General features: G+C 44.3%; 2 protein-coding genes across 8 annotated transcripts in view; one reads left to right on the top strand and one right to left on the bottom strand.

Annotated features, from left to right (window-relative positions):
• Nucleotides 1–229: 229 nt before the first annotated feature.
• SLC66A1L (solute carrier family 66 member 1 like) lies at nucleotides 230–23,729 on the bottom strand. Its single transcript, XM_039557034.1, is given in 8 exon segments — nucleotides 230–544; nucleotides 1,438–1,488; nucleotides 1,490–1,534; nucleotides 2,372–2,496; nucleotides 3,779–3,869; nucleotides 4,171–4,300; nucleotides 5,468–5,906; nucleotides 23,711–23,729. Coding segments are annotated over 8 exon segments (1,110 nt in total). The 3' UTR covers nucleotides 230–334.
• VEPH1 (ventricular zone expressed PH domain containing 1) overlaps nucleotides 12,595–24,313 on the top strand; it is a 60,667-nt gene continuing 48,948 nt past the window's right edge. Inside the window, exons 1-4 of one of the 7 annotated variants that reach the window (XM_039557183.1) lie at nucleotides 12,595–12,748; nucleotides 16,925–17,076; nucleotides 19,613–19,682; nucleotides 23,617–23,897. In XM_039557183.1, coding sequence (XP_039413117.1) covers nucleotides 23,760–23,897 — 138 coding nt within the window. In that variant the 5' untranslated portion in view covers nucleotides 12,595–12,748; nucleotides 16,925–17,076; nucleotides 19,613–19,682; nucleotides 23,617–23,759. Of the gene's footprint in view, nucleotides 12,749–16,786; nucleotides 17,077–18,224; nucleotides 18,416–19,612; nucleotides 19,683–22,120; nucleotides 22,344–23,123; nucleotides 23,370–23,616; nucleotides 23,898–24,313 lie in introns of those variants that run through there. The other 6 variants (XM_039557184.1, XM_019284739.3, XM_039557187.1 and 3 more) reach the window with 6 other exon arrangements.

Raw genomic sequence — 24,313 nt, 5'->3', positions numbered from 1 at the left:
TCTTGAGCACAAAACGCCAATGCTCCACCTAGAAAGAGCATGACTAACAATAACTACTACACTGGGCATGAATATATTAAATATAAAATCACCCCAGCATGATGTGCAACCCCTCCCAATTTTTATTGTCTCCAAGTTATAAATTAACCTGTTCAAAGCAGATTTAATGTTTATATTTTCTATAGACTTGCTATTCTTGTAAGAATTATCATTATAGAAAAGGTACAAATTATTGTTCAGCAAGAAGATTTTATTATCAGGTTAGAAAAAATGTGATCTAAAAAAATCCACTTTATTTCTGATCTATTTATTAACAAGCCTGTCCTGAGAATCTTTAGCTGTAATGGGAGAATGATACAAAAATGTCAAGGAACAAAACCCCAAAGCTCCCAACAGGCCATGAAAGGTGGTGAAGAAAGCAGAGAGCCTGGGAGGATTCGGGTTTTGGCATCTTTAGAACAAGGCTCAGTCCACAGGTGCAGTTTCCCATCATGGCCAAGGCAAAGAGCAGGAAAAAGGTACCTTCTGTGCATCTTCTCTGGAACTAAATACAAATTTTATACACAAATCAAAAAAATAACAGTTTTATAAATACAAAGAAATGTTAAAATGTACCCCACAGTACGCAGTTAGAGATAATTTGGGCAGTTTGTGATAGAACACATTCAAAAACTTTCAGTCATTCTTGTCCCTGTCTTCCTGGGGCTCTGAATTTCTGAGTTTCAGCACAAACCACTGAAAATTCAGGAACTGTTACAGTCCTTAGGTCTCTGGTTAATGCCATTTTTGTGGGAGTGCAAACAGCAGGGATAATCTGCTTCCAAATGGTAACTAGTTTTTAAGGAATCTGTTGCTGTAGCAGTGTATTTAGTAGATCTTTTTGAAAATACTGTGACGTTCCAGGTAGAGAGGGAATATGAACAGGCTTAGAAATTAATTAGTCACTTCCATAATGAATTAAAATTTCTGCATGTAACTGACAAAGTAAAGCCTTCTACTCTTTTGATGTGCTTGTTGGGTTTTTAAAAATATACTGATAGTGAAGAGGCTGTGGGGAAAAGTAATGGTATCTTGGTGAAAAGGGGCTAAGATTTAAAACTAATTCTAACTTTTATTCCCATGATGGAATAGTTTGGAGACAGAAAAGGGAGGATGCCACTTGCTCACGACAACAATCATACAAAGCAGATTTCCGCTGATAAATCCAGCTGTAAATAATTCCTTCCTCTTCCCCTGCCAATCAATCTTTTTTCCAGCAATCAAAGACCAGCATTTTCCAAAATTCTCATTGGCATTCTCTGAATGGGAAAAAAACTCCATTTTTTTCAGTCGCAAAAGCGAAGTGGGGGTTTGAGTTGAGGAGGGCTCAGTGTGAGGGAGAATCCAACACTGGAAGGAACAGAAAGTTAAATAAACAAGTGCCAAAAACCCACTCACATTTTTATGGAACTGAGGGAATCTGCTGCCCAGGTAAAACACACAGGACACACATGCCACAAATGAAGCCTGACATTTCAATCATATCAGGAGAGTCCTGGAAAAGAAAAGCACATGGATTTTGGCAAGAATGCTCTGAGGCATTTCAGAGGATTAAACTGAAAGTCCACAGGCTGAGTTTGTGGACAGAACTCCTTTCAAGCAGTGCAGTGCAGCTCTTCAGATGACCAAAGAGGGCTAGGAAGGGTTTAATCTTCATCTCACAACAATGCAGATCAAAACTGGTGCCAGGCTTTGGGATATGACACTGATATCAATCCAGTCCTCCTGCTCAAAAAGCCTGGGCACAATAACTCAAACCAAAACTAAAAACTGCAGCTCCAGCCATGAAAAAAAATGAATCATCCTGTCTGGAGAAAGCAAAATACTCATTTTTCACAGTTTAAGAGTTGCTGGTTTTCTCACTCTGGCTGTGTTTTGAAAATAAGCTGCTTCCCTGCTGGGCCATGTTGCTGGATTACAATTATTTCCCTGGCATTAGCAGGAAGGCCATGAAGCTGCTGGAATAGGCTGTGAACTTCCCTGCTGGACTGACAGCAGCAGGTACAATGGTGATTTTCCACTTTTATTGATTTTTGGTGGTCTCCACGTGGATGTTTACAGCATTTCCCACAGGCACAGACACAACATTGATGTTCTGTTAGTTCAGAGCAGCACATCCTCGGGACCCAAAGGACACAACAAGCCCAGGATGCTGGTGAAAGAAGCAATTCTGTAACTTCTTTATTTTGGGATGTGTGGGAAAAACATTCACATACATGATTTCTACATCCTTGTTAAAAAATCCTCCAGGTTTCTTTAAAGCACACAAACTTTTCAAGACACTTCTGGGTGGGATTTTTTTTTTTTTTAATGCAAACAGGTAAGAACTTACATTATTTCTCGGGATTGCTGGACTATGTTCCTGGTTCCCGAGGAGCAGCTGACAGAGGGCAGTGACCCTCAGAGCTCCACACCCCACAATCCAGGCTGTGCCCAAATTCCTCAGGCTGGGACTGCCTGGAATGACACACAAACAAATTAGCTGAAAAATAACATCTGCTGTTGATTTGAGGTCACTTTCTGTTTGCAGTACAAATATGCAAATGTAAAGGTAGAATTTCATGTCTCTTTTTCTTGGCAGCAGTGGAAGTTTCACCTCTTTTTTCTGGGCTCTGTGCCCACCCCTGCTCACTGTTGTAGTACTGATTGTAGCAGTGGAGGAACTGCTGGGGAACCCCTTGGTGGACATTGCTACTGAGAGGAAAGGTTCATTCTCACCTTCTCTCTTACATTATAATTATATATTATACTTTATAATTTATGATTAAATAACAGCTAATAAACAAAACTGCTGAGTAGAATAGAATGCAACTTTTTTCCACACATCTTGATTAAAACCTGCAAAAGCAAGGATATTTGAAATGTGAATGAGTAAAATCTCACTAAGATATTGATGACTATCATGTTGGACCAGGCAGTGGCAGCTCAATGCACCAAAGCCTGGGTCTGTTCCCAGAGGAGGCAGCAGGAAGGAAATCCCTCAGCACTGCCCTATCTCCAAGTTTATTATCAGTTCCATATTGAATCTGCTTTATCCCTATTTAGTCTGTGGGGAGGCATCTGGTTTACTTCAGCTTTTTGTTACCTCTGCTGTACCATGGATTTTCTTTCACATTTTTTTTTAAATTGATGAGTTAATGGTTTTGATTTGATACAATATGAAGAGAGCTGTCTTCCATTTCAGACAAAACAGTAGTCCATGGGCAGGCTGAACATTCCAACCACTGCCAGGATTTTCTCAAGCACAACTCCAATAATTTCATTCCCTGGAATATGTGTTTTTAAATGCAGATATTGAAACAGGACACATGAAGATGTCAACATATTTTATGCTATAAGCAAATAAAGCCCAGTTTCAATCAACGGGGAGGAAACCAACTGAACTCCACAAAGAAATAAGGCTGGGTTTCAACTCCCACATATTTCCACAAAAACCATGGAATTGGTTAAAATATGGAACCAGATTCCACAAACCTATTGCATTTTTTATGTCTGTATCAACTGAAAGTATTCCATGGAAAATATTCACAGATGTGCGTGGGTCAGAAGCAAGAAGGAAGGGAAAACAGGAGGCAATAGGGAAAACAGGAGGCAACAGGTCCCAGAACTCCAGAATTTGTACACTCTATTTTTTGATCCCTCTGGAAAAAAAAAAAAAAAAATTAAATGCTGTAGGAAAATCTCTCAGTAAAGTCTGTACTACATCATGGAAAACATTTTAATTGCTGTAAAAACCTACCTTTTGTCACCTTCTGATTCTTGAGCTTACAGTAAACAAATTGTGAAATCATAATTAGATCCTTGTTCACATAAAAAGCAGCAGTGACAATCTGAAAGAGAAGAGACATTTGCTTGTTCAGTAGGCAAATAGTTTGAAATACCTCAACTGCACGGAAATGCTGCTTCATAATCACAATGTGAATGACAAACACCAAATCACTGCCAGAAATAAACATCAGTGTAAATATTTGTGCAATTATGACTTGGTTTATAGATGGCAGATCAGTGAACTGAATACAAAACTCTTCTCTCTCCCAGTGTGTATTTGGCTGAGCAATGTTAGGTTATCCCAGAGTCTAAAGGGACAGTTCTAAAAGGATAAGTGAAAAAGCAGGAATATTAACAGATCACCTGGACTGGCAACTGGTTTGTTAAAAAGCAGCCTAGGAAACTGGTCAGGTCTCCAGCCACCCAGCACAGCAGGAACGCTCAGGACAGTGCTTGGTCCACTCTTCCACTCTGGCAGGACATGTGAATTTGACTGGAACAAATTCCAGAAGGAATCATAAAAGAGTGTAAGCAGAACAAGGTTTAACAACTCAGAAGTTTTTTTCAAAATAAAGAAAGATGAAAGCTGCAGCCACAGGGACCTCTCACAGCAATCCCCCCCTCACCTTTGGAAGAACTTGGCATCACCACAGCTCAGCCGGTCCTACCCCAAGTGACAAAGGCACAAACCACAAGCTCCTCACTGCCTCATGTGCTCCCTTTAGTGACCTGCACTGAAACACCATTTTGTTGTGACCAGAACTACATCACAAGCATTTGACACTCACCTGCTGTAAACACCAGCCTTTCAGTTACTGAGATAAGAAAGCCCTCTGTTGTTTAACACAGAAGGGCTCACAACTCCACGTAAGCTTATTAATTGGAGAGCTGTGACTGACAATGAGGACTAGGGAGCAGTCCCAAACCTGCGCCCACTGGACATATCTTGCTGAATTCCATGCTCACAAACATGACAGTTTTAATGTAAAGCCCCTCTCCAATTAATATTTCAGCTCACATTTCTGCAGCTCAACAGCTGAGCAAGCATGGTTTTATTTCACTTGATTTCCACAGCCCTTTTACCAGGTCAGTAAATTATATCCCCCTTATAGGGACAGACTTTGGAGTCAATCCCATTTTTTTCCAGGCATTTTTAGCTGCTGAGATCATTCCCACTTTTCCTTTGTCATCTCCTACCTGCATGTCTGAAACCTGAACCCAGTGACAAAGTGATTCAGCACTGTGCAAGTGCCAACTCCAGTGCTGCTCCTGACCTTTTCCCAACCCAAACTGAATTGGCAGGACAGGACTGGTGGGAGAGCATGGGATTTATATAAACCTTGAGCCAGCTTGTGCTGCAAGTGCACACACAACTCAGGGTGGAGAAGATAAGAGAGGAAAGGTGATTTATTCTCATTTGCTCTAAGTGGCAGAGATTAGTGTCAAGTCAGTACAACAGCACAGTACATCAAGCTCATTTGTCAACCACCAAATATTTTTGCAAACATGAACAACATGCTTCTTTCTCTGGCATATTATTCTATCTGTATTATGCAGATAGAGGAACATATCCAAGATAAAATTTAAAAAAAAAAAAAAGAAAAAAGGCAGCTTTTGCAAAAGGCTTCAGGCAAGATTACTCATGTTTGAGTCTGAGAACTGATTAAGACTTTCAACTTAGGGGAGTGCAGCAAGCAGCAAGCAGACAATGGAAATGAGCCCTGTGACAACACTCCAGCACTCCCACACAGCCCTGGCACATTCTTCCAGGAGGTGCCAAATCCAGGGCGCTCCATTCCTGCACCATCTCCTGTTCTCTGCTGGGCAGATACTGAGAGTGTGTGCATGCAGCTGAGGAGCCACCACTCCTGCATGGAGATCCAACCCCAGAAGTTGATTCCTGCCTCCATTCCCAGCCCATGCAAATCCCCAAATCCGGTTACGGATGCTGAACATCCTCTGTGCAAAGCCCTGTGCATCCAGACAGATGCAGCAGCTCCCAGTCAGCCCCAATCTCCTACAGAAACCTGCCAAATTCCAGGGGATAAATACAGCCACTGTGAATGAGGCATTACCCACACAATGCTCGTTCCTATTCACTGATTACAGACACGAGTTGGACTTCCAAGAAAGAAAAATACTTTGTGGATCCAATATGTAACACTCCAAATGTATCACTGCAGCATTTTAGTCTGAGCTGTGTTGGATGAGGCTGTCAGTGACACTGAGGGAGCAGAAATCTGCTACCGGATAAGCTAAACCAAGGAACTTATTGGAATTTAAGACCCAAATTCTGATTTTTCATGTTCAATGTGATGCTAATAAAGTCACAGTACTTTTCTTAGAGGTGCTCACCCAGATTCTGAACACGCTACTCACTCTTAAAAAACATGCTTATATAAAATATTTATCTATTTGTTGGTTGCATGCAATTAATTTGAAGATAATGCTATGAACAACAAGTAATTTATGACTCAGATTCCAGGTGAGCTTCAGAGTCTACTAAAATCCACCCAGGCTAATCAGTGACTCGACACAGTGTCACACAGTTTGTGTTATTTAACATGCCACAGGAAACATGGGAAGCATAAAAAACTTGCAGAAGGCAAATGCAGGGTGATCCTGCCCCCAAAATTCCTCAAATGATGCCATCATGATGCATCAAACTATTCAATTCTTGAAAAAGATTCCAAGTTCGTTTTCACAGAGCATCATTCTCTGTAAAATTGGGACTTACTTTGCTCGTTGGCCAGAAACTCCTTTTTCTTTCCACGAGACTTCAGGTTTTTGTGGCTTTAAATGCTGGAACAAGTTTCCTGCAGGAACTGGCTGCCTCTCCAGAGAACTGTCATCATTGGACCTAAACCAATTAAACAGTAAAAATACAGCATACATTTATACACTGAGAAATCACCTGAGCCTGGAGGATATATTCAGTTTATTCTGCTTATACCGGGGAAGTTATTAGACTTTGTAGCCATCTTTGAAAATAACTTTTAAAGTTAAAAAAAAAATGCTGCCAGTAGTATTTCAAGTATTTTTTATCCCATTCTGGCACTGTGCAGCTGAGCAGACTCACTAAAATGGGACATGGTATTTAAATTTGATTTTTTGGGTTGTTATTATTCAATATTTATGCAGCAGAATATTTGTGTTGCCAGTCCCTAAGACTATAATTTTGGTATTACAAAAATTGCTACTCTTCTTAAATCCCTGGCAAAATATCCTGTCCCAGGAAGAGCAAACCCAGGAATTCCACATGAAAAGAGGATAGGGAGACTGCCAGAACATTTCTTTGCTTCCTGTAGTATTGAAGTTGTCAGTGATGAGAAAAGCATGGAATGGTTTGGGTTGGAAGGGACCTTAAAGATCATCCAGTTCCAACCCCCAAATAATAAAATTATATTAAAAATTGTTTATGTTCCTATAATAATTATTTGCCTGCAACCTCATATTCTTTCTTAGATTGCTGCCTAAATACTGGTTACTTCCATTTGGAAAAGTTCCAGGGAAGGTGTGAACTTGGATCCTTGGCATCATCCCTTTCTGCAAAGGTTTAGTGCTTCTCCAGCTACAAATAAAACTGTTGTGGCCCAAGACATTTAGGAATAAGGAATCAGTAACCTGAGCCTCTTGTTTGGACACTTCTTCTCATTTAATATCTTACTCTGGACTAAGTAAACAGAAACAGACAATGGTTTAGAAGTGAAATTCACTTGCTTAGGAAAAGCCTCTCAGTGCAGACAAGAAAAAGCAAGTTTTCCCTGGAATTTGGGAGATTTGCCACAGCTCCTCTGCCTCTCCAGCTGCTGTGAACATCCCTGTGCTCCGGATGTCAAATAACCAGAACTGCAAGTGATGTATGAGGATGTCAGATGTGTGTTTGGCTGATGTGCAAGTTCTTTAAACTGCGGTTACAAACAGCTCAAACCCCAAAAGGGATTAATTTGTACAGTGTTCATCATTTAATTCCTGCTAGGGAAGGAAAAGGTGGAGCTGGGCTATGGAGTAACCAGGGCTTCTGCAAACATGTCCCAGTATTAACCTGGTCACTGGATTTTGGCTTAAACTGTTCTCTGAAAGCATTTTAGACACTACTGGTTGTGAATTCTGCTTGGCCAGATTTCACCTGGGAACCAAGGCCAGTTCCCAGAGAACAATCCCAGTTTACCTTCACCTGGGATAGTGGAAGGTGTCCGTGCCCATGGCAGTGCTGGAACGGGATGAGCTTTAAGCTCCCTTTGAACCCAAACCAGTCCGGGTTCTTTGCGTCTGTGCTCTATGATTTTATGGTCTTATTAACAATAATAAACCAAACAACAAAACTGAAGGAAGCGCCTTTCAGGAGAGCCCAGCATCCCACCCCGGGGAGCCGCATCCCTGCGGGAACGGGGGTGCCGGGGCTGCTGTTCCCCTTTTCCCTACGGAGCCGGGCAGCGCCGGCGGTCCTCGGGGGAGCCACGGGATCGGGGGAGGCAGGACACGGCAATAACAACCGGGAACGGCGTCGGGAGAGGCCCCGGGCACCGGGAGCGAGGGACACGGGCCCGAGCGGGGCCGGCACCGACCTGGAGGGCTGCGGTTGCTGCTCCGGGATCCGGCGGGCTCGCCTCGAGGGAAACCCTGCGGGCGGGGAGGGAGACAGGGGAGCACCGGGATGAGCGGGAAAAGCGGGATAGCTGGGATGCCCGGGACAGCCGGGACGCCCCGAGCAGCACGATCCCCGCCGCCCCTCCCCTTCCCTGCCCTCCCCTCCCTCCCCTTCCCTGCCCGCCCGCCGCCATCGCCTCAGAGCGCGGGCCCGGGGCGCCCCCTGCGGGCGGGCGGGCGCCCGCTGCGGCCTCAGCGCCTGAGGGCCGGGAGCCGCCGGGAGCGCAGCGGGCTCTGGGGCCCTTCAGCCCAAACACCCCGCGAGCCTGGGGTTTGATCCCTGAATCCCAGCCTGGGGAAGGCTGGAAGGGCCCGCAGCGGGTCATCTGCTCCCAGGGTCCAGAGGTGCCTCCCAAAGCTGGGAAGAGGGGCAGGAACACCCCCTGACCTGCTGGAAGTGCAAGAGCATCAGGAGACCTTCCCGCTGTGGCACCAGCACCCACCTGCTCGCCTAAACACATTTTAATCTGATCGAGAAAGACCACAATACAAAGAATTCCAATTAACAATCCTGGGATCTTTGTAGGGATTTTTGCCATTTTAGAACCATAGGATGATTTGGGTTGGAAGGAGCTTAAAGCTCATCCCATCCTACCCCTGCTATGGGCAGGGACACCTCCCACTGTCCCAGGCTGCTCCAAGCCCCAATGTCCAGCCTGGCCTTGGGCACTGCCAGGGATCCAGGGGCAGCCACAGCTGCTCTGGGAATTCTATTCCAGGGCCTTCCCAACCTCACAGGGAAGAATTTTTCCCTAAATCCCATCTAACCCTGCCCACCTTCTGCTCGAGGCCATTCCCCCTTGTCCTATCACTCCAGGCCCTTGTGAAACCCCTCCAGCCTCTTTGCAAGCCCTCTTTAGGTCCTGGAAAGCCGGACATGAATATTTTAGAATATTTTGATAGGGAAGAGTGCTGTATAATTTACTGCATTTTTAATAGAGTTTTACTTTTTATTCTCATACAGGCTCATCATGTCAGTGGTTGTTGCAGCCTAGCTAATTAACACAGGGCTGGGAGAATGATTAAAGGCAGGCTCTGGGTATCTGCATTGTTCCAGTTTAATTGCTGCTCAGGCAATGATTCAGTGTTGGTTTTGGCAGTGGAGCTGCATTTGTCTGGCTCGGTGAAATTCCCTGTTATGTCCATGACACTCATCTGTTGGGGATGAGCAAAAGCAGGAGGATTTGTAACAGTGTTAGAGGCAGGCTTGTGGAAGGAATAGGTTTTGTTATGTGGGGAAGACTGGGCTGGAGTGGAAGGTGTCCCCTCCATCCCAAGCACTCCAGGATTCTGTGGCTGTAGGAGGGGAGCTCCTGGATGGGCCCTTCATACAAGCACACTGTCCTACCAGCCTGAATCCCTGTTTCCTTTGGATCTGTGCTGTAGCCTTGCTCACAGCTCCTCTTTCTCACAGCTCCTCTTTCTCACCTTCTCCCCTTTTGTTCCTGAATATTTAAAAACCCATGTTAATCATAGGGGGGGAATAAGCAAAAAAAGTAATTTATATGTAGAAAAACACTGTAAAGATATCTCCAAAAGCCTTCCAGAGACTAAAAAAAGCTTTCAGAAACAGAGGTTGAGATTCCTAGGTTTATCCAGGCTTGTTGCTGTCCCTGTTCTTGAATAAACACATCTTGGATGTCACGAGCTGCATTTCATGACACTCCCTTAAAAAAGAAGTGACTGAAGAGAGGATAATATGGAAGACAGCCAATTACTCCATAAATGTAAACGGCATTAAAAGTGGTGTATAACATTATATATTTATGGCTACAATTTTGTTCTGCTGTCACATAACAAAATGAATAATGCATCAGTCCAAGAACTTGTCATTAAGTGAATTTCTTTGTTGCCTTGCTATTAAAAGATAAAATCCCTTGGTGTGTGTATATGCGTGACATTAACCCTTTTCTGGGAGCAAAATGTAGGCTGGGTGAAGGCACTGTTAGAGTGGAAAATTGAAGTAGATTTTATCATTTTACAGGTGAAATAATGTTAGTGATATTCATCAGAGGGATTTGAAGACATTCAGGAAGGAGTTTTCTGTTGATGAGAGGAGATAAATGCACTTCACTTCTAAAAGACAAATAGCTCAGTACAAGAAGGACAGGGACGCACTGAATCCAGGCGAGAGCCATGAAAATGGCTCAAAATCCAGCTGGAGGTGGCCCTGACCACCCTGCTGGGCTTGGACTTGATGATCACTGCAGGCACCTTCCAATCTCAATCCCATTCTAAGAGATGGGACATTGAATAATTAAAAAGATGAACTCTTACTCCTATGAAGAGTCTGCTGAACTGAGATCTGGTGCCTCCTAAAAACATCTCTGAACTTCATGGTTTCCACCTCCAGTTCCTGTGGGTTTCCATCTCTTTTCCCTGTTGTCTTCCTTTAATCCTTGTCCTCCCGAGGAGAGAGGGGAACATCTATTTACAGCCTGACAAGGGAGACTAAAGGGCCAATCCAACTCCTGATTAGGAGAAAATTGCCTTTATGGTTAAAGTCAGTTAAACTGGATCTGGAATTTCAGGCCCCAGCTGAAATCCTTGTCCTGTCCCGTGAGTCCTGCTGACAAAAAGGAAACCCTAATGCAGTTAGATGAGGGTGGAACAGTTTTGGTGTTGAGCCTTCCAGACTCCTCCATGTAGATACACGTGATAAGTTTGCACCTCTCAAAAGTAAGATTAAACTTCTCTGAAATACCATTTATCTCAGAATGCATTAATCTGATTTTTTTTCTATTTTCTCCTATTTCTCCCTAACGTAATTGACAGCAAAATTGAATCGGTTTCCTACCGAGTTGGACTTGAAAGGTGAACACTGAATTTTCTATTACTTGGTTTTAATGCAATGTGTACACCTCACGATTTGATAAATTCAGACCTGCTGGGGAAAAAGCCAGGAACCACATTTTGGACACAAAGGATCAGATCTTGTTTTATTTCGCAGGAACTATTGGTTAAATTTTGAAGTTATGAGAGAAAAATGGTTTCTCTGCGAAATGTGTTGAAAATTCAGGGAAGTGGTTTCTCAAGAGGTTCTCAGATTAGGGAGGATGTTGTAGGAAAAACAAAACAGATACAGTGATACCACCCAAAAAACCCCAAAACAACCACCCCACAAACAAACCCAAACTAATAAAACCCCCCAAAACCACAGAGAAACTGAGGAAATGAAAACTTTGTGAGAATGGCTCAGGAAAAGGATGGGACAACATGAGGAGAGCGAGAAAGAGATGAAAAGAAAGAGATGCTTGTTCAAAAGGAGACGTTTGAGAGAGCAATCAGTCATTAATCCAAACACCAGGACAAACCAGTGATCTGGTGTCCTCTGTTCCTAATGGAGCACAGAAAAGTCTCTGGCTAATGAGTAATTTCCTAATTGTGGAGTGTTGAAAAGCTTTGCTTAGGGAAGCAACATCAGGACAAACATCAGGTGAGCCTAGACCTGACAGCTCTTGCCTCAACAGGTTTGGTAACCTCGAGGATGTTCCAATCCAGCATTCCTACAGTTTCATGCTCATTTATTTATACAAAGACTTCCTTCTATAAATCTAGTGAACAAAACTTTGCCTGCCAAGCCACTTCCACATCAGTGCTAATATTAATTAATTTAAATCACTTTTCCCATGAGGTGCTACCTCTCTTCTATTTTCCCTGCCTGCTTTCCTTAAGCTCCCAAGTAACTGCTGCTGCTTAGCCCTGCTGCCATTGTGAAATGAGGTGCTGGTGGCAGCGTGTTCCCCTTTCAAAGCCCTCTGAGGTGCAGCATTAACAATGGAAAGCTTATTAAGCATCTGGGCAGATGTTTTAGGGTTTTTAGTGAGGCATCTCTCCGCAGCCAGGAGGAGAACCTGTGCACAAGCAAGGTGTGAGCACCTTGCGGAGCAGGCACCGCTTCTCTCCTGTGTAACTCAGCACAAATCCCTGTGTTAATTTTCACTGCTATGGATTATCTGGTTTCATTAGCAGCTTCAGAGGCTGGGTGATTAATATTAATAATCCCTGTTAGCCTATAGACTTAATTAGGGTGAGAAGCAGCTGGATGCCGTGCGGAACCAGCCCTGGCTCCAGACGCGGTGTCTCTGCCCTGATTGCTGAGCTCTTAACTGGGGGCAGCTGGGAACAGCACGTCCTCACGGTTACTTATCAATACCGCTCCTCCTTCCTGCTTCCAGGACCCTTTTAAAGGCTTCTGGCTCCTAACCAGGACCTGGCAGCGTGGTTGGAGCAGTCTTTGTAGTCAGGCGGGTTTTTCTCTGTGTGGGAGTAGCTGCCTTTGCTCTCCTGGGTAAGTTTTCCTCGCTGCTGCTCTCGGGGACAGAACACGAGGGTTCCTTGGGCTGTTAGCAGCTTCATTCACTTGTCGTGGCTCTCCTTAACAAAAAGAACCTGTGCGAGCCGAATGCGGCTTTTGCCCCCTTGGGGCATTAGCAAGTAGGCAAACCCTACAGGAATGTTAGAGTGAAAAGTGCAGCGGAGCTGCTAAAGGGCTCCTCAACTTGCAGAGCTGCAGCTCCAGTGGCACCGACCCAGCACTCGATATTGGGTCGGGCTCAGGGTCTGAAACCCCGGCGGCAGCGGAGTTACGCAGCTCAATTAGCACAGTTCATAAACTATGCAGCTCAATTAAGGAAGCCCTCTGTCCGTGGAAAGCAAAGCCAGTGGAAGGAGATGCCTGAAGTAATAAAAATACGCGGTTCAGTGGGAAAATGATGCAGGTGGCTGATGAAAATGTTACCTGAGATGTGAATGTGTGTGGGGATGTAAAAATGAGGCTGGGTGCGTTTGGGTTTGTCCAAAGAGAGGCTGAGGTGACTTTTTTTGTTGCTTGTGAGTATTTTGGAGACATCTCTGAACCTGCAGTGGTTATAAAGAAATGAGGATGCAAAGTTTCCCTGTTTGTGATAAAGTTTATCACCACGATGGCGCAGCAGGTGTTGGGTTTGTGATGCAGATGAGTCTTTGGAGAAGGGCAGCTGTTAATGAGCTCTGAGCGTTGTACGAGGCAATACCCACCTGCGAACCTCCCTAAACAGCAGTGCCAGGGCTCGGCAGGGGCTGGCTCCTCCCGGACCTGGGTCATAACCCCAGAGTTTTATTCAGGGAAAACCTCTCTTAATTTTGGCAGGAGCTGTGACTGTGCCTGGTACACAGTAACTGGAGAAATAAGCAAGACTTGGTATGGAAAAAAATCAGAGTTGTTGCCCAGAGAGGCTGTGGATTTCCCATCCCTGGAAGTGTCTAAGGCCAGGTTGGAGTAGCCTGGGATAGTGGAATGTGTCCCTGCCCATGGCAAGGGTGGCACTGGATGAGCTTTAAGGTTGCACTTCAACCTAACTTATTCCATGTTCTATGACTCTAAAACAGCTTTAGCAATAAATACAAAATTTGATTGAAATATGAAGTTGGCATGTAACACTTCTTATTTGGCTGTGGTTACAATCCTGAATAATGCACTTAGTGTATAAAACTGTGCAAATACACTGAATCTTGGGCTACTGCTAGTCAAACACATGGCCCAGAAATGCTTCTTGTTCCCTTCTTCATAAAAGTCTGTGGCATTATCTCCTTTTCTATCTGGGGCAGCATAAGGTAAAAGCACAAAATACTTCCTGGGAGGATAAAGGACTTCAGATCCTTGTAGGGACAATGAGAATCTCTCCATTAATTTCAGTGGGCTTTTGAGAAGCTCTGGTATTTTTTAGAGTTAAATGCTTCATCCTCTCTGGGATGGAAAGACCAAGATGTGTTTTCTGAAGAGAAGAAAAATCAAACCCAAGCTGTGTATCTCCTGTTATGATAGAGGAAATATAGCATCCAGTTCTACAAAATTCTTGGATGAAATTCCTGATATGTCTGTAGAAGATGTGAATTAGCTGTGCATTAGTGATGTTTAGGGTGTGGGATAAAGACCTTGCTTACAAGGGAAACCTTTACACTGTCCTAAAGATGTTTGTGCCCTGGCTGGTTCCATCAGAATCAGGGGAATGTTGCCTGGTTTTAAAAATGAGTGGATTAGGGGAACATTCAAGGGTGTCCTGCTTGGCCAGCCTTGGAGTGCACATATTTAAAGGCCGTTAATAGGTGGTGCCCTGTCCTGGATCTGTCCCCTGCCGAGGCCACCCCGGTGCAGAGCAGGATTTGAAAATCATTATTTATCCTATCCCGGATTTCAGCCTCAAACCCAGACAATTATTAGCCAAACTGAAACCCTTTGGAGGTGTGATGCGTGAGTCCTGCACAATTCTCCCTGGTTTTCCATGGCTGATTCCTGGCGTACAACAGGATTTTGGTGTCAGGACAGGCTGCAGGGACATAAACATGATTTTTGCCATTAGCCTTTTATGTTGGGAGGGGAGTGGGTTCTTACAAAAACCTGAAATTAAAGAGACTCCAGCCTGACTGTGAACTTAATAGAGCTATCAACCCCCCCCCCCGTCATTATACAACAATTGTTAATTATTTACAAGCAAACTTCTGCAAGATGGTACTGTAGCTGTCAGCATTGTCATTATTAAAATTAAAATATTTTGTCTGGGTGGAAGATAACATGACTCATTTTGGTGAAATGCAATGAATATGGAATATTCTGTTGCTTTTCCCCAATTAGTTGGAGGGAGAACAATAGCCTGTCTCTTCCCTAACAAGATGTTTGCTTTTAAAAGTCTAACAAAATAAATATTTTCAGGGCTTTGCTGAAAAAGGGCGTCATTCACTGTAGCTGTTATAATAAAAGTTAAAACCAATTTATTTTTTTCCAGGATGGGGGGAAAACCTATTTTCATAAAGTAAATTCTTTTTTTTTTTTTTTTCAGCTGGTGAAAGATGTGTATGAACCTTTTTGCTTTATTGCCACAATATCTTGGTTTGTCCTATTGTTACAGCAAAGACTGTAAAGCTCATCTTGTTCCACCCCCTGTCATGAGCACCTTCCACTATCCCAGGCTGCTCCCAGCCAAATCCAACCTCGCCTTGAACTCTTCCAGGGATGGGGAATCTGTGATCTCTGGGTGATTTTTGTTGCTATTAGAAATCAAAACTAGGTTCCTAGTGAGCAAAGGAACCTCTGAATTCCTGCTGTACCATGAATAAAGTAGTTACCAGATGCAGAAATAAAATCCAACCCCCTGTCTGTGCTCTCCTAGTCAGACCACCCTGCGCTGTGAAATTTATTGTATTAAAATCTCTTTTTATAAAAATTATTTTCAGAATAAGAATATTTCTGTTCTGCCATCATCTCACAAGTTTTACAGTCTCAGAGGAGTGGGAGAGAAGCCAGCTGTGTTCTTCATGTCCTTCCTGAGATAAAAGGAAGATGCAGGGAACATACAATTGCATTTCCCTTAAAAAACAACAACAACTTTAACATCGTTAAAAGAATTGTGTTCACCCCCCATTAATTTTGTATTTGATTGCCCAGGCTGTGGTGCAATGAACAGGAGCAACAAAGCCATTAGGAGGAATTGCCATCAAAATCAAGGACCTGTATGACTGAATGTGGATTCTGGGGAGCAGGTTTTTTTAAAAACTATAATTTATAAACTCCTTCAGTGCTGCAAAAGCCCTAACAAGAGTCGTACAAATGTTTCTACTCATTATCTTTGGGCAAACAGGCTTTCCTTTCTCCCAGCAGCTGCCCAAGGGTGCTTGACCTTACACTTGGCTGTTCCCAGTTGGTTCCTTTGCTATTTCTTTGGCTGTTATTAGAAAAACGTCCTTGCTGGGACACTCCCAGTGGGGGTTTGCTCCTGTGCTCTCCCAGGAGAGGAGGACACAGCCTGGCTTGGATCCATGGGGTCGGCCTGTAGGGTAGGTTTTAGTTAAGCTTGACTTGGTGGGAATCTGGAATGCATTTATCAGAGGGAGGTTAAGGGGAAGAGTATGGACATGCTTAATGTGGAAGGATCAGGTGTGTGTGTGTGGAATGCCTCTGGAATGCTTTGGGAACCATTTCTGTTGCAGCTGCCAGGCTCTGGAGGTGCTCAGGTACGTCCTGGGCACGGGTCCCACCTGGGCAGCTCCCTTTGGAAGGGCTGGCTGAAGCTCAGGGGTTGGTGAGATGCCACAAGTGTCAGCTGAAAGGCTGCATTTCCTCAGTGTCCTGCTCTCCCTTGACTTTCCTTTTGGCTAAAGCTCCTCCAGAGGCACTGACAGGCTCCAGCCTCTGAGAAGAGGCCCCATAAGTAATATTAACTTCTGCGATTTCCTTGTTACTCTTAAGCAGGTTATTAATTAACTGAATGTAACCACTGGCTGTTGATAAATCCTTTTAACTAATTCAAATTCCGTATCGAGCTGGGAGCATTTTCACTCGAGCTGCTGCCCAAGTTAAGCTGGGTGAGGAATTATTCCTGATGTGTTTTCCAGCGCTGGAGTCGGGGCAAAGGGAGAGAAGATACTTGTTTGCTTGATTCCACATGACAACTCCAGGGTAACTGAACAGACTGTACGGTTGGGTTGACAGGGCTGAGCACCCGCCAGCAGCCTCACTCACATACCAGAGCCAGGGGGATGGAAGGGGCACCGGCAGCTGGGATGGAGCCGATCCGAATTCCTCTAAAGAGCGCCAATTTGCCATCAATTATTCATGTTTTTCTGAGGTCTCGCTTCTGAGAGGTATGAATAACTTAAATATGTGTTCATGTACCAGTTTGAATAATGAATAAATTACTGTGAGGAGAGGAGTTGAGGAGCAGGGCTGAGTGTTAAATAATGGAGGAGGTTTTGGAGGGAATGTAGTTGTTAACGGTGTGGCTGTTCCTGGTTTTCTCAGACTGCAGGAGCTGTACTTATTACATGTAGAAATGTATTACAGTGATGCCCATGAGAAGTGGTGTGAGCTGGCTGGAAGTGCCAGGGAAGGAAAAAAGCAGTGTCTGTGTGTGGGACATGCACCTGCAGCACTCCTGGATCCTCCTGGGGCTCAGCTGTTTCCTTCCCCTTGCCGTGCTCAGGGGGCACTTTGTGCCTGGGCTGCAGAATTAAAGCCTTGCTTTAAGGGAGCTCTGGCAGACTGGGGAGCTGCTGCTCCTATTAAATCACGAGCTGGAGAGACACTGGGGTGGATTGCCAGGTACCTGGGAGGAACTTCAGGACATTCAGTTCTTCTCTGGTGACTGCTGTTTCAGGAGACTTTGAGGTTCAATGATTTTTGCATTTATTTACTGCTCCAGTCCAATTTTCCCTTCCAGAGTGGCATTTTTCATGACAGGGTTCCTGTATTCCAACCCTGTGGTCCCTCATGCTCTGCCCCATTTCCTCCTTCACTCTCTTTAGATAGAAATTCACATTATTCGCCTTGTAAAATTTTAAACCAAATTCTTTTTCTGTAACATCACTGCAGTCTTGAAAATAAGTCACAGATCTAAAAGCTCGTTAAGCAACCCTTGCAAATGAGCAGCTTTTGACGGCATCATTGTGACAGTGATGGAATTGGTGTTTGTTATGAAGCAATTTATTCCATCTTAGCACTGTGTTGAGTTTAGCCTAATATTTTAATATTATGGGGCCATTTAAACATGGAATTTTTACAAATCTGCCTTACTGATGTTAAAAATGCTTAGTCTTATGAAGTGTTTTACAAAGCATCAGTGTGTGCTGAAACAGCAGCCAAATACGGTTTCTTATAGACTGAAAATCAGAGAGAACTGTCTTGACAGCACCCAGATTATCAAGTAATTTATATAAATAAAAAATTGATCAAGCTGTCTGTTTGCAGCAGCAGAAGCTGGCAAGTTCTTAAGTACATTCTTACCCCTCTGCAGCAGTGGGCTCTGCATGGGTTGTGCAGCCAAAGTTGCCTTGGAGTTGTGTGAGATCTGGTTCACCTCAAGCTGCTTCTGACCCATCAAACCTGCTGATTAAACCAGTTCATCACAGGGGAGAACATTCCCACATCTGGCAGGACCCTGAACTGCCTGCAGGCTGTAGGCAGTGGCACAGCCCTGGAATTCTGGTAGGAGAGATCTCTTAAAAGGCTCTGTAATTCCTGATGGTCCTGCAGTGGCCTCCACAGGGACACAGGCTCCTTGGGTACAAGAGCTGGATGCTGAGAGCAGGTCAGCTCCCAGCACTGCAGCAAGGTGTTTCATTAGTAAAAACCAGTTTTAACCCCAGCCTAATTAACAGACTTCATAATTTATTGTTTCATCATCTGGTCCAGCTCAGCATCCATGGGATTTCAAGGGATGTGAAGTGTGGAAACCTGTCCTGACAGAAAAAAAGAGAGAGGCTTGTAGGAAACAATGGTTGTCTTGTGGGAAGATTTTAAATATATGCAGCTGATCCCATGGGAACTGCTGTAGTCTATTCATCCTGTGTGAAAATGATGCTCTCTCAATATAATCTTTAATCCTTTTCTTTCACTGAAAAATGTGAGGACTTTATTTCCAAGTTTTGAAAGAATGCTCTGTTTTAGGGAGCAAATGCTTTCCAAGCATAAAAATAAAATAAATTGTTATTAGTGCAACACAGAGGGGGAAGATTCTCTGAAATCTCTTGTAATATTCCATCCATGAATTGCATATGTAGATGTTCTTGGAAAATGTATCCAGGCTTTTTTTTTTTTTTACCCTGGGTGGGTGCAGGGGGGAAGGAAGTATCCAGCAGTCTTGGCAATATTGCAAACTTCTGTAGCTCTTTGAGACTGAAATTCCACAAAAGTTCTTCTTGTAAGATGGGGAAGAGGAATTTCAACAGAAGGAAATTCTACCTGAAATTCAAAGTTTTCTTTGAAGGTGATTGTAATCCTCCTGCTATTCATGGAAAAGGAACATAAAAGTAAATATGCAGTTGTTGCAAACATCTATCCCCAGTTGCAAACATCTATCCCCAGTTGCAAACATCTATCCCCAGTTGCAAACATCTATCCCCAGTTGCAAACATCTATCCCCAGTTGCAAACATCTATCCCCAGTTGCAAACATCTATCCCCAGTGCATGGAAGTCCAAACCTGCTCTGTCCACTGCATGCATGTGTGAATAACATCGGCCCCAGAGCTGCAGCAGAGCTGCTCTCCCCCGCCTTTAAGAGCCCAAATGATGATCAAACCCTGTTTGGTGAAAGCCAATCATTCCTGGAGGTGTTCTGAGGGGCATTTTACAGTCTGGAAAGGCAAAGAGTAACGAACACTATTTTCCTTGTTTTCCTCCAGTGCCTTTCATCCGAGGCATCCAAAGCACTCTGCGTAATCCATGTGTTAGGCATGGCAGCATGGCTGCAAGGTAAGGAAATGGAGTTTTGCTTCCTTTTTAAGGTTACTCAAAGCTCTGGGCTGTGTCGTGCCCCAGATGACCATGGTAAAGCCAACACCTCCCAGTTCTCTAACACAAGCCTCTCCAGTTCAAGGGAATTCCCAGAAATTCCCAGATCACCTTCTTCTCCCCTGTAATTTACTGGACACTCAAAGTCACATCTTTGAACCAGATGCTCGTTCCATACCTTTTGGATTTTTGACAAGTTCAGAAAATGAGCATGGCCTTGTGTTTATCAAAGAGCTTTGGCACCTGTGGTGGCTCAGCCCTTCTGTGGGGAATGAGAAATTCCATGTGGGAGCTGTGCTGCAGCATCTGAGGAGAACCAGGTGTGGTGCCCATGGCAAACTGGGTGTCACAGAGGAGGGGGGCTCTGGTAATTAATGGGATTCCCTTGGTAGCCCTGGCTGGGCTGGGTTGGGAGTGTCCCTGTCCTCGCTGCAGCTCCAGCAAGGGAGAAACCAGAAAATCCTGTAAAGGTTCACTTAACATGAACTGCAGTGGCCTGAGTTCCCTAAAAGTTCTTAAACAGTGTGAAGGCTTTCCTGCTGCGTGTTGTGTAGCACAGAGGTAGGTAAAAAATGTTATTGCACAATTCTTTGAATGCTGTGTTTCTGTTTTCAGTGGGATAACACCCAGAAAATCAAGCAGCTGGATTTACATTCCAAGTCTTTTGGAAGTTAAGGAAATTATTTTCTTGCAGAATTTCCTTCACTATAAATATATATATATACAAAAATCTTCTCCCTTCCTCTTTGGTTTAAAAGATTTTTTTTTTTCTTGTCCTTCTAATGTCATTCTGCAGAAGCTGAGCTCCTGATGAACTGTAAGGCTCAGCCTTTCAGCTCAAGTTCAATTGGCTTTTGGATGCCTGTAGGTCCAACTGCCCTTTTACATGGAATTTTTATTGTTAATCTTCTATTATTGGGGGAATTATTTTGCAAACAGACCAATTCAGTAGCTTCAAGCTCTGAAACCTGTCAGGCTGGCTTTTATTCTGATTGCTTCTGATAAGGAGCTTTGGTAAGAATGCTGTGCCTGCAGCAAGTGGAGAGACTCACCTTGGAGGGGAACAGCTTCAAGGTCCCAGGGAAAGGGAAAGGGTGGCTCTTTCAGCTTGGCATGAAAAGGGAAATGAGGTGTTGAAAATCAGATCAAACCTTGGAATTAATGTGGGACTGCACCAGAACCAGTGGAAGTGGTTTGTGTTATAAGCCGAGGCTTTTTTCCTGCATAACGATGACTTGAAGCTTGTTACAAGTGCTGGAGTTCCTGCTTTGTTCCCCATGTTTTTGGCCTTGGAAAGGTGTGGATTCCTGCTGTGGGTCCCCTCAGATGCAGTTCTGGGGGGGGGGGGTCCAGGCAGGATGGACAGACTTTGGCAAAACCCTTTGCCTTTTCCATTCCTTCAGTACATGGGACGCAAATATAGTGAGTGAGAAAACTCTGAGGGGTGGTGTGGAGTCGAGGTGATGTAGGCTCAAGGTGATGAGATGCCTCAGGAACTACACTCCAAAGCAATTCTATTGCCCAACCTGACCATTTAAAAAAAAAGCCTTTAAAATGACATCTTATAAGATGTGATTTGTTTTCCCTCTTGCCCAGTGCTTGCTGCCTATCAACAGCAAATCTTGTAGTGAGCAAGGAAATGCTTAAGGAACAATTCTCTTTAATGCTGATGCAAGGAAAGCATTTCCAGCACTGTTACACAATGTAAGCATTAAGAGGATTTGCTATGATTCCATTTCAAAGAGCTCACAATAAATAACTAAATGTTTTTCTGTGTTATCCTGAGTGTTGTCTATAAAACTCACATAAAATTGTCTGTTTAGGTAGAGCTCAGGACCTCTCTGAGAAACTCCTCTGCACGAGCACACCCAGGGGAGGGAGGATCATTTGCAACAGGCCAAGGATCAGGGAATATCCTGAGCTGGAAGGGATGCAGGAGGATGATGAAGCCCAGCTCCTGCAGAACGGGCTGCTGTGTTTCAGAGCAGCTGATCCAAGGGAGGGCTCAATGGACCTTCCTTCCTGGAGCACTTTCCTACATTATGTTGGGCACATTTTGTTGTGCTGCTCCTGAGGGTCATGTTAAAAGCCGAAGCAAACCTCAGACCCTCTTTTGTGCTCATGTAAAGGCTACAGAACGACAGCATTTATTCCTTTGGCCAGGAAATCTCCTCTCCAGCAAGGCTGTTCACTTGTTCTCTTTCTTTCAAACAGTGGGAGCTTACTGAGGGCTTTTTCCCCTCCTTCCCAGGGAAGGATAGCTTTCCACTAACACAGAGAGTTCTGTTTCCTCTATTAAAAACAACTGCCCTCAAGTGGAGCAGGCTTTGTATTTTCCCCTGGAAACAGAGCAGCTCATTCAGAGATAAGGCCTCCCTGCATTTGGGTTCCTTCAGTCACCTGACGGAGCCGTGGGTAACTTTTAGGCTGCTTTAGTCTGCATTCCTGGGATGCCTTCCCCGTGGCACCGCAATTAACAGCTCCAGGATCCCTGCCTGCCTCCCGGCTTGCTGCTGCCTGTGCCCCTGGATGCTGCTCGGGGGGAGAGGAGCAAAGGGGCAGGCTTTGTCCCCGGAGCACCTGTGCCCATCCCTGAGGATGGCCTGGGGCAATACCGAGCAGGTAAAAAAATCTGGGGCTTTTTGAACTTTTAGTTTTGAACTTGGCAAATGGCTGAGTGTGAGTAGGCTGTGGGGTATCTGAGCTCACACCATCCCTGTGCTTCGGTGGTGGGTGATTTGTATCTCGCGTGCCTTGGGGTTTGCAAGCTTAGCTCCTTCCTGCCTCTGCCTGATGAAATTGGGAGTCCTGTGGAATAATGGTGTTGATAGAGCTGGGGAAATTAAAACAGCCCTGTCTTGTGGCATTGTCAAGTGCAATGTACTGTCTATTCAAGTAGAGATTCTTTCAGGGACTTGCTTCCAGGAGGTTCTCAGTGTTTTGCATTGGTTTTGCCCCTTCTGTGGATGCCCCAACCCTGGCAGTGTTCAAAGCCAGGCTGGATAAGGCCTTGGGCAACCTGGGCTAGTGGGAGGTGGCCCTGCCCATGGCAGGGGGTTGGGATTGGATGGGCTTTAAGGTCCCTCCCAACTCCTTAACGTTGTCATTCTGTGGCTATGTTTGACTTTTTTTTCCCCCTGTAAAACAGCACGAAATAGAGCAATGGGGATTAAGGATTCTCCTTATCTCAAATAGTAATTAGAAGTGATGTAATTTGTGGCTTTGTGTGTCAAGTCAGGAGAAGAATCTAGAGGAGCTGACACCCAGAGTGAATCCACATGGGACCTAACTCTTAAGAGTTTTAGGACTCAAGTGTGGGACACTTCCCAATGTGTGACCCTGGCTCTGCCTGGCTCAGCCTCTGCTCCATTCCCCAGCCAAGGAGAAGTGCAGGGTTTCACTTCAGCCAAGGCTTTGCTTTACATGAGTTGAAAAGACCCCAGGGATCATTTTGGCAACAAAAGTGATGTTTTTTTCAAAACAAAACTCGTTTTCTTCTCAATCGTGCCAATAACGTTTTTCTGGAGTCAAGACACAACAACCCAGAAAACAAAGGAAGAGGCTTCACCTTCCTGCTCGAGCTCAACTCCTGACCAGGGAAAGGGGTTTGCAACCCTCATCAGCTGGTCCAGTCACCAGCCTGCCCAGGTAACATGCACTGAAAGGAAGAAAACCTTGGGTTCAGTTACTATGTATTTTTTAATCTAATTTTAAGCTATTTAGTGTTGGAAGGTAAAAATTCACACAGTTCATGAATGTGCTTAAGGCTGTCCCTGGGTCAGGGGGTCCTGTCTGATGCTTTCACACCCATTTAAAAATCTCTGCTGAACTGGAATATGTCAATCAATGCATTTGCTAATTTTTCTTCTTTCTATTTGTTATTGTTTTCTTTTAGACTGGGGCCAAGGAAGCCTTTAAATACAGCCCAGATTTATCCTTCATATTAAACTGATTGCTCCTGGCCAGGATTGTTCCCATTTTGTCCCCACCTGAGCGCTCCGTGCCCATGGTGCCTGCAGAGGGTGGCTGAGCAGGGCCATGCATCATCTCTTCAGGCTGGTTTTGGCACAGAAGGACCTTTCCCGGGCAGGGGATCTCTTCTCCCTGGAGGATGCTGAGATCGAAGGAAGCCTCTCCGAAGCTCTTGAACAGATCAGAATCATTAGTTCAGCTGCAGTGAGTGAAATATTGTCCTTAATAATTTTTCATGAGATTAAATATAATGTATAAATAAAGGTGGGGACATAATTTAAATTTCTGATAAGACTTGAAGAGCCAAGTGTAAGATATAAAAATGTGGTGACAAAATCTAGTTCCCATCAGCTGGTTTTCCTTCAAAGATATTTCAAGTTCATCTTTAATATGCTTTAAATAACTACTTAATAAAAATTATTATAAAGATTAAATAAGATTTCAGGGGTCCATACCTTCACAGTAATGAGAATTAAGTTCTGTGGGATGACAAGTTCCAGAGCTTAATCACGCTGAGCATTTGTTGTAAAGGTGGGTGTGGGAAAATGGACATTGGACTGCTTTGAAAACTGAATTTTGTGGGGTCCTGGCAAACCAATTCATTGCAAATGTCCCTTCCT

The sequence above is a fragment of the Corvus cornix genome, chromosome 9, assembly GCF_000738735.6.
Source record: "Corvus cornix cornix isolate S_Up_H32 chromosome 9, ASM73873v5, whole genome shotgun sequence".
NCBI lineage: Eukaryota > Metazoa > Chordata > Aves > Passeriformes > Corvidae > Corvus > Corvus cornix.
Note: the sequence above shows the minus strand (reverse complement) of the source record. Positions and strands in the feature narration are given on the sequence as shown.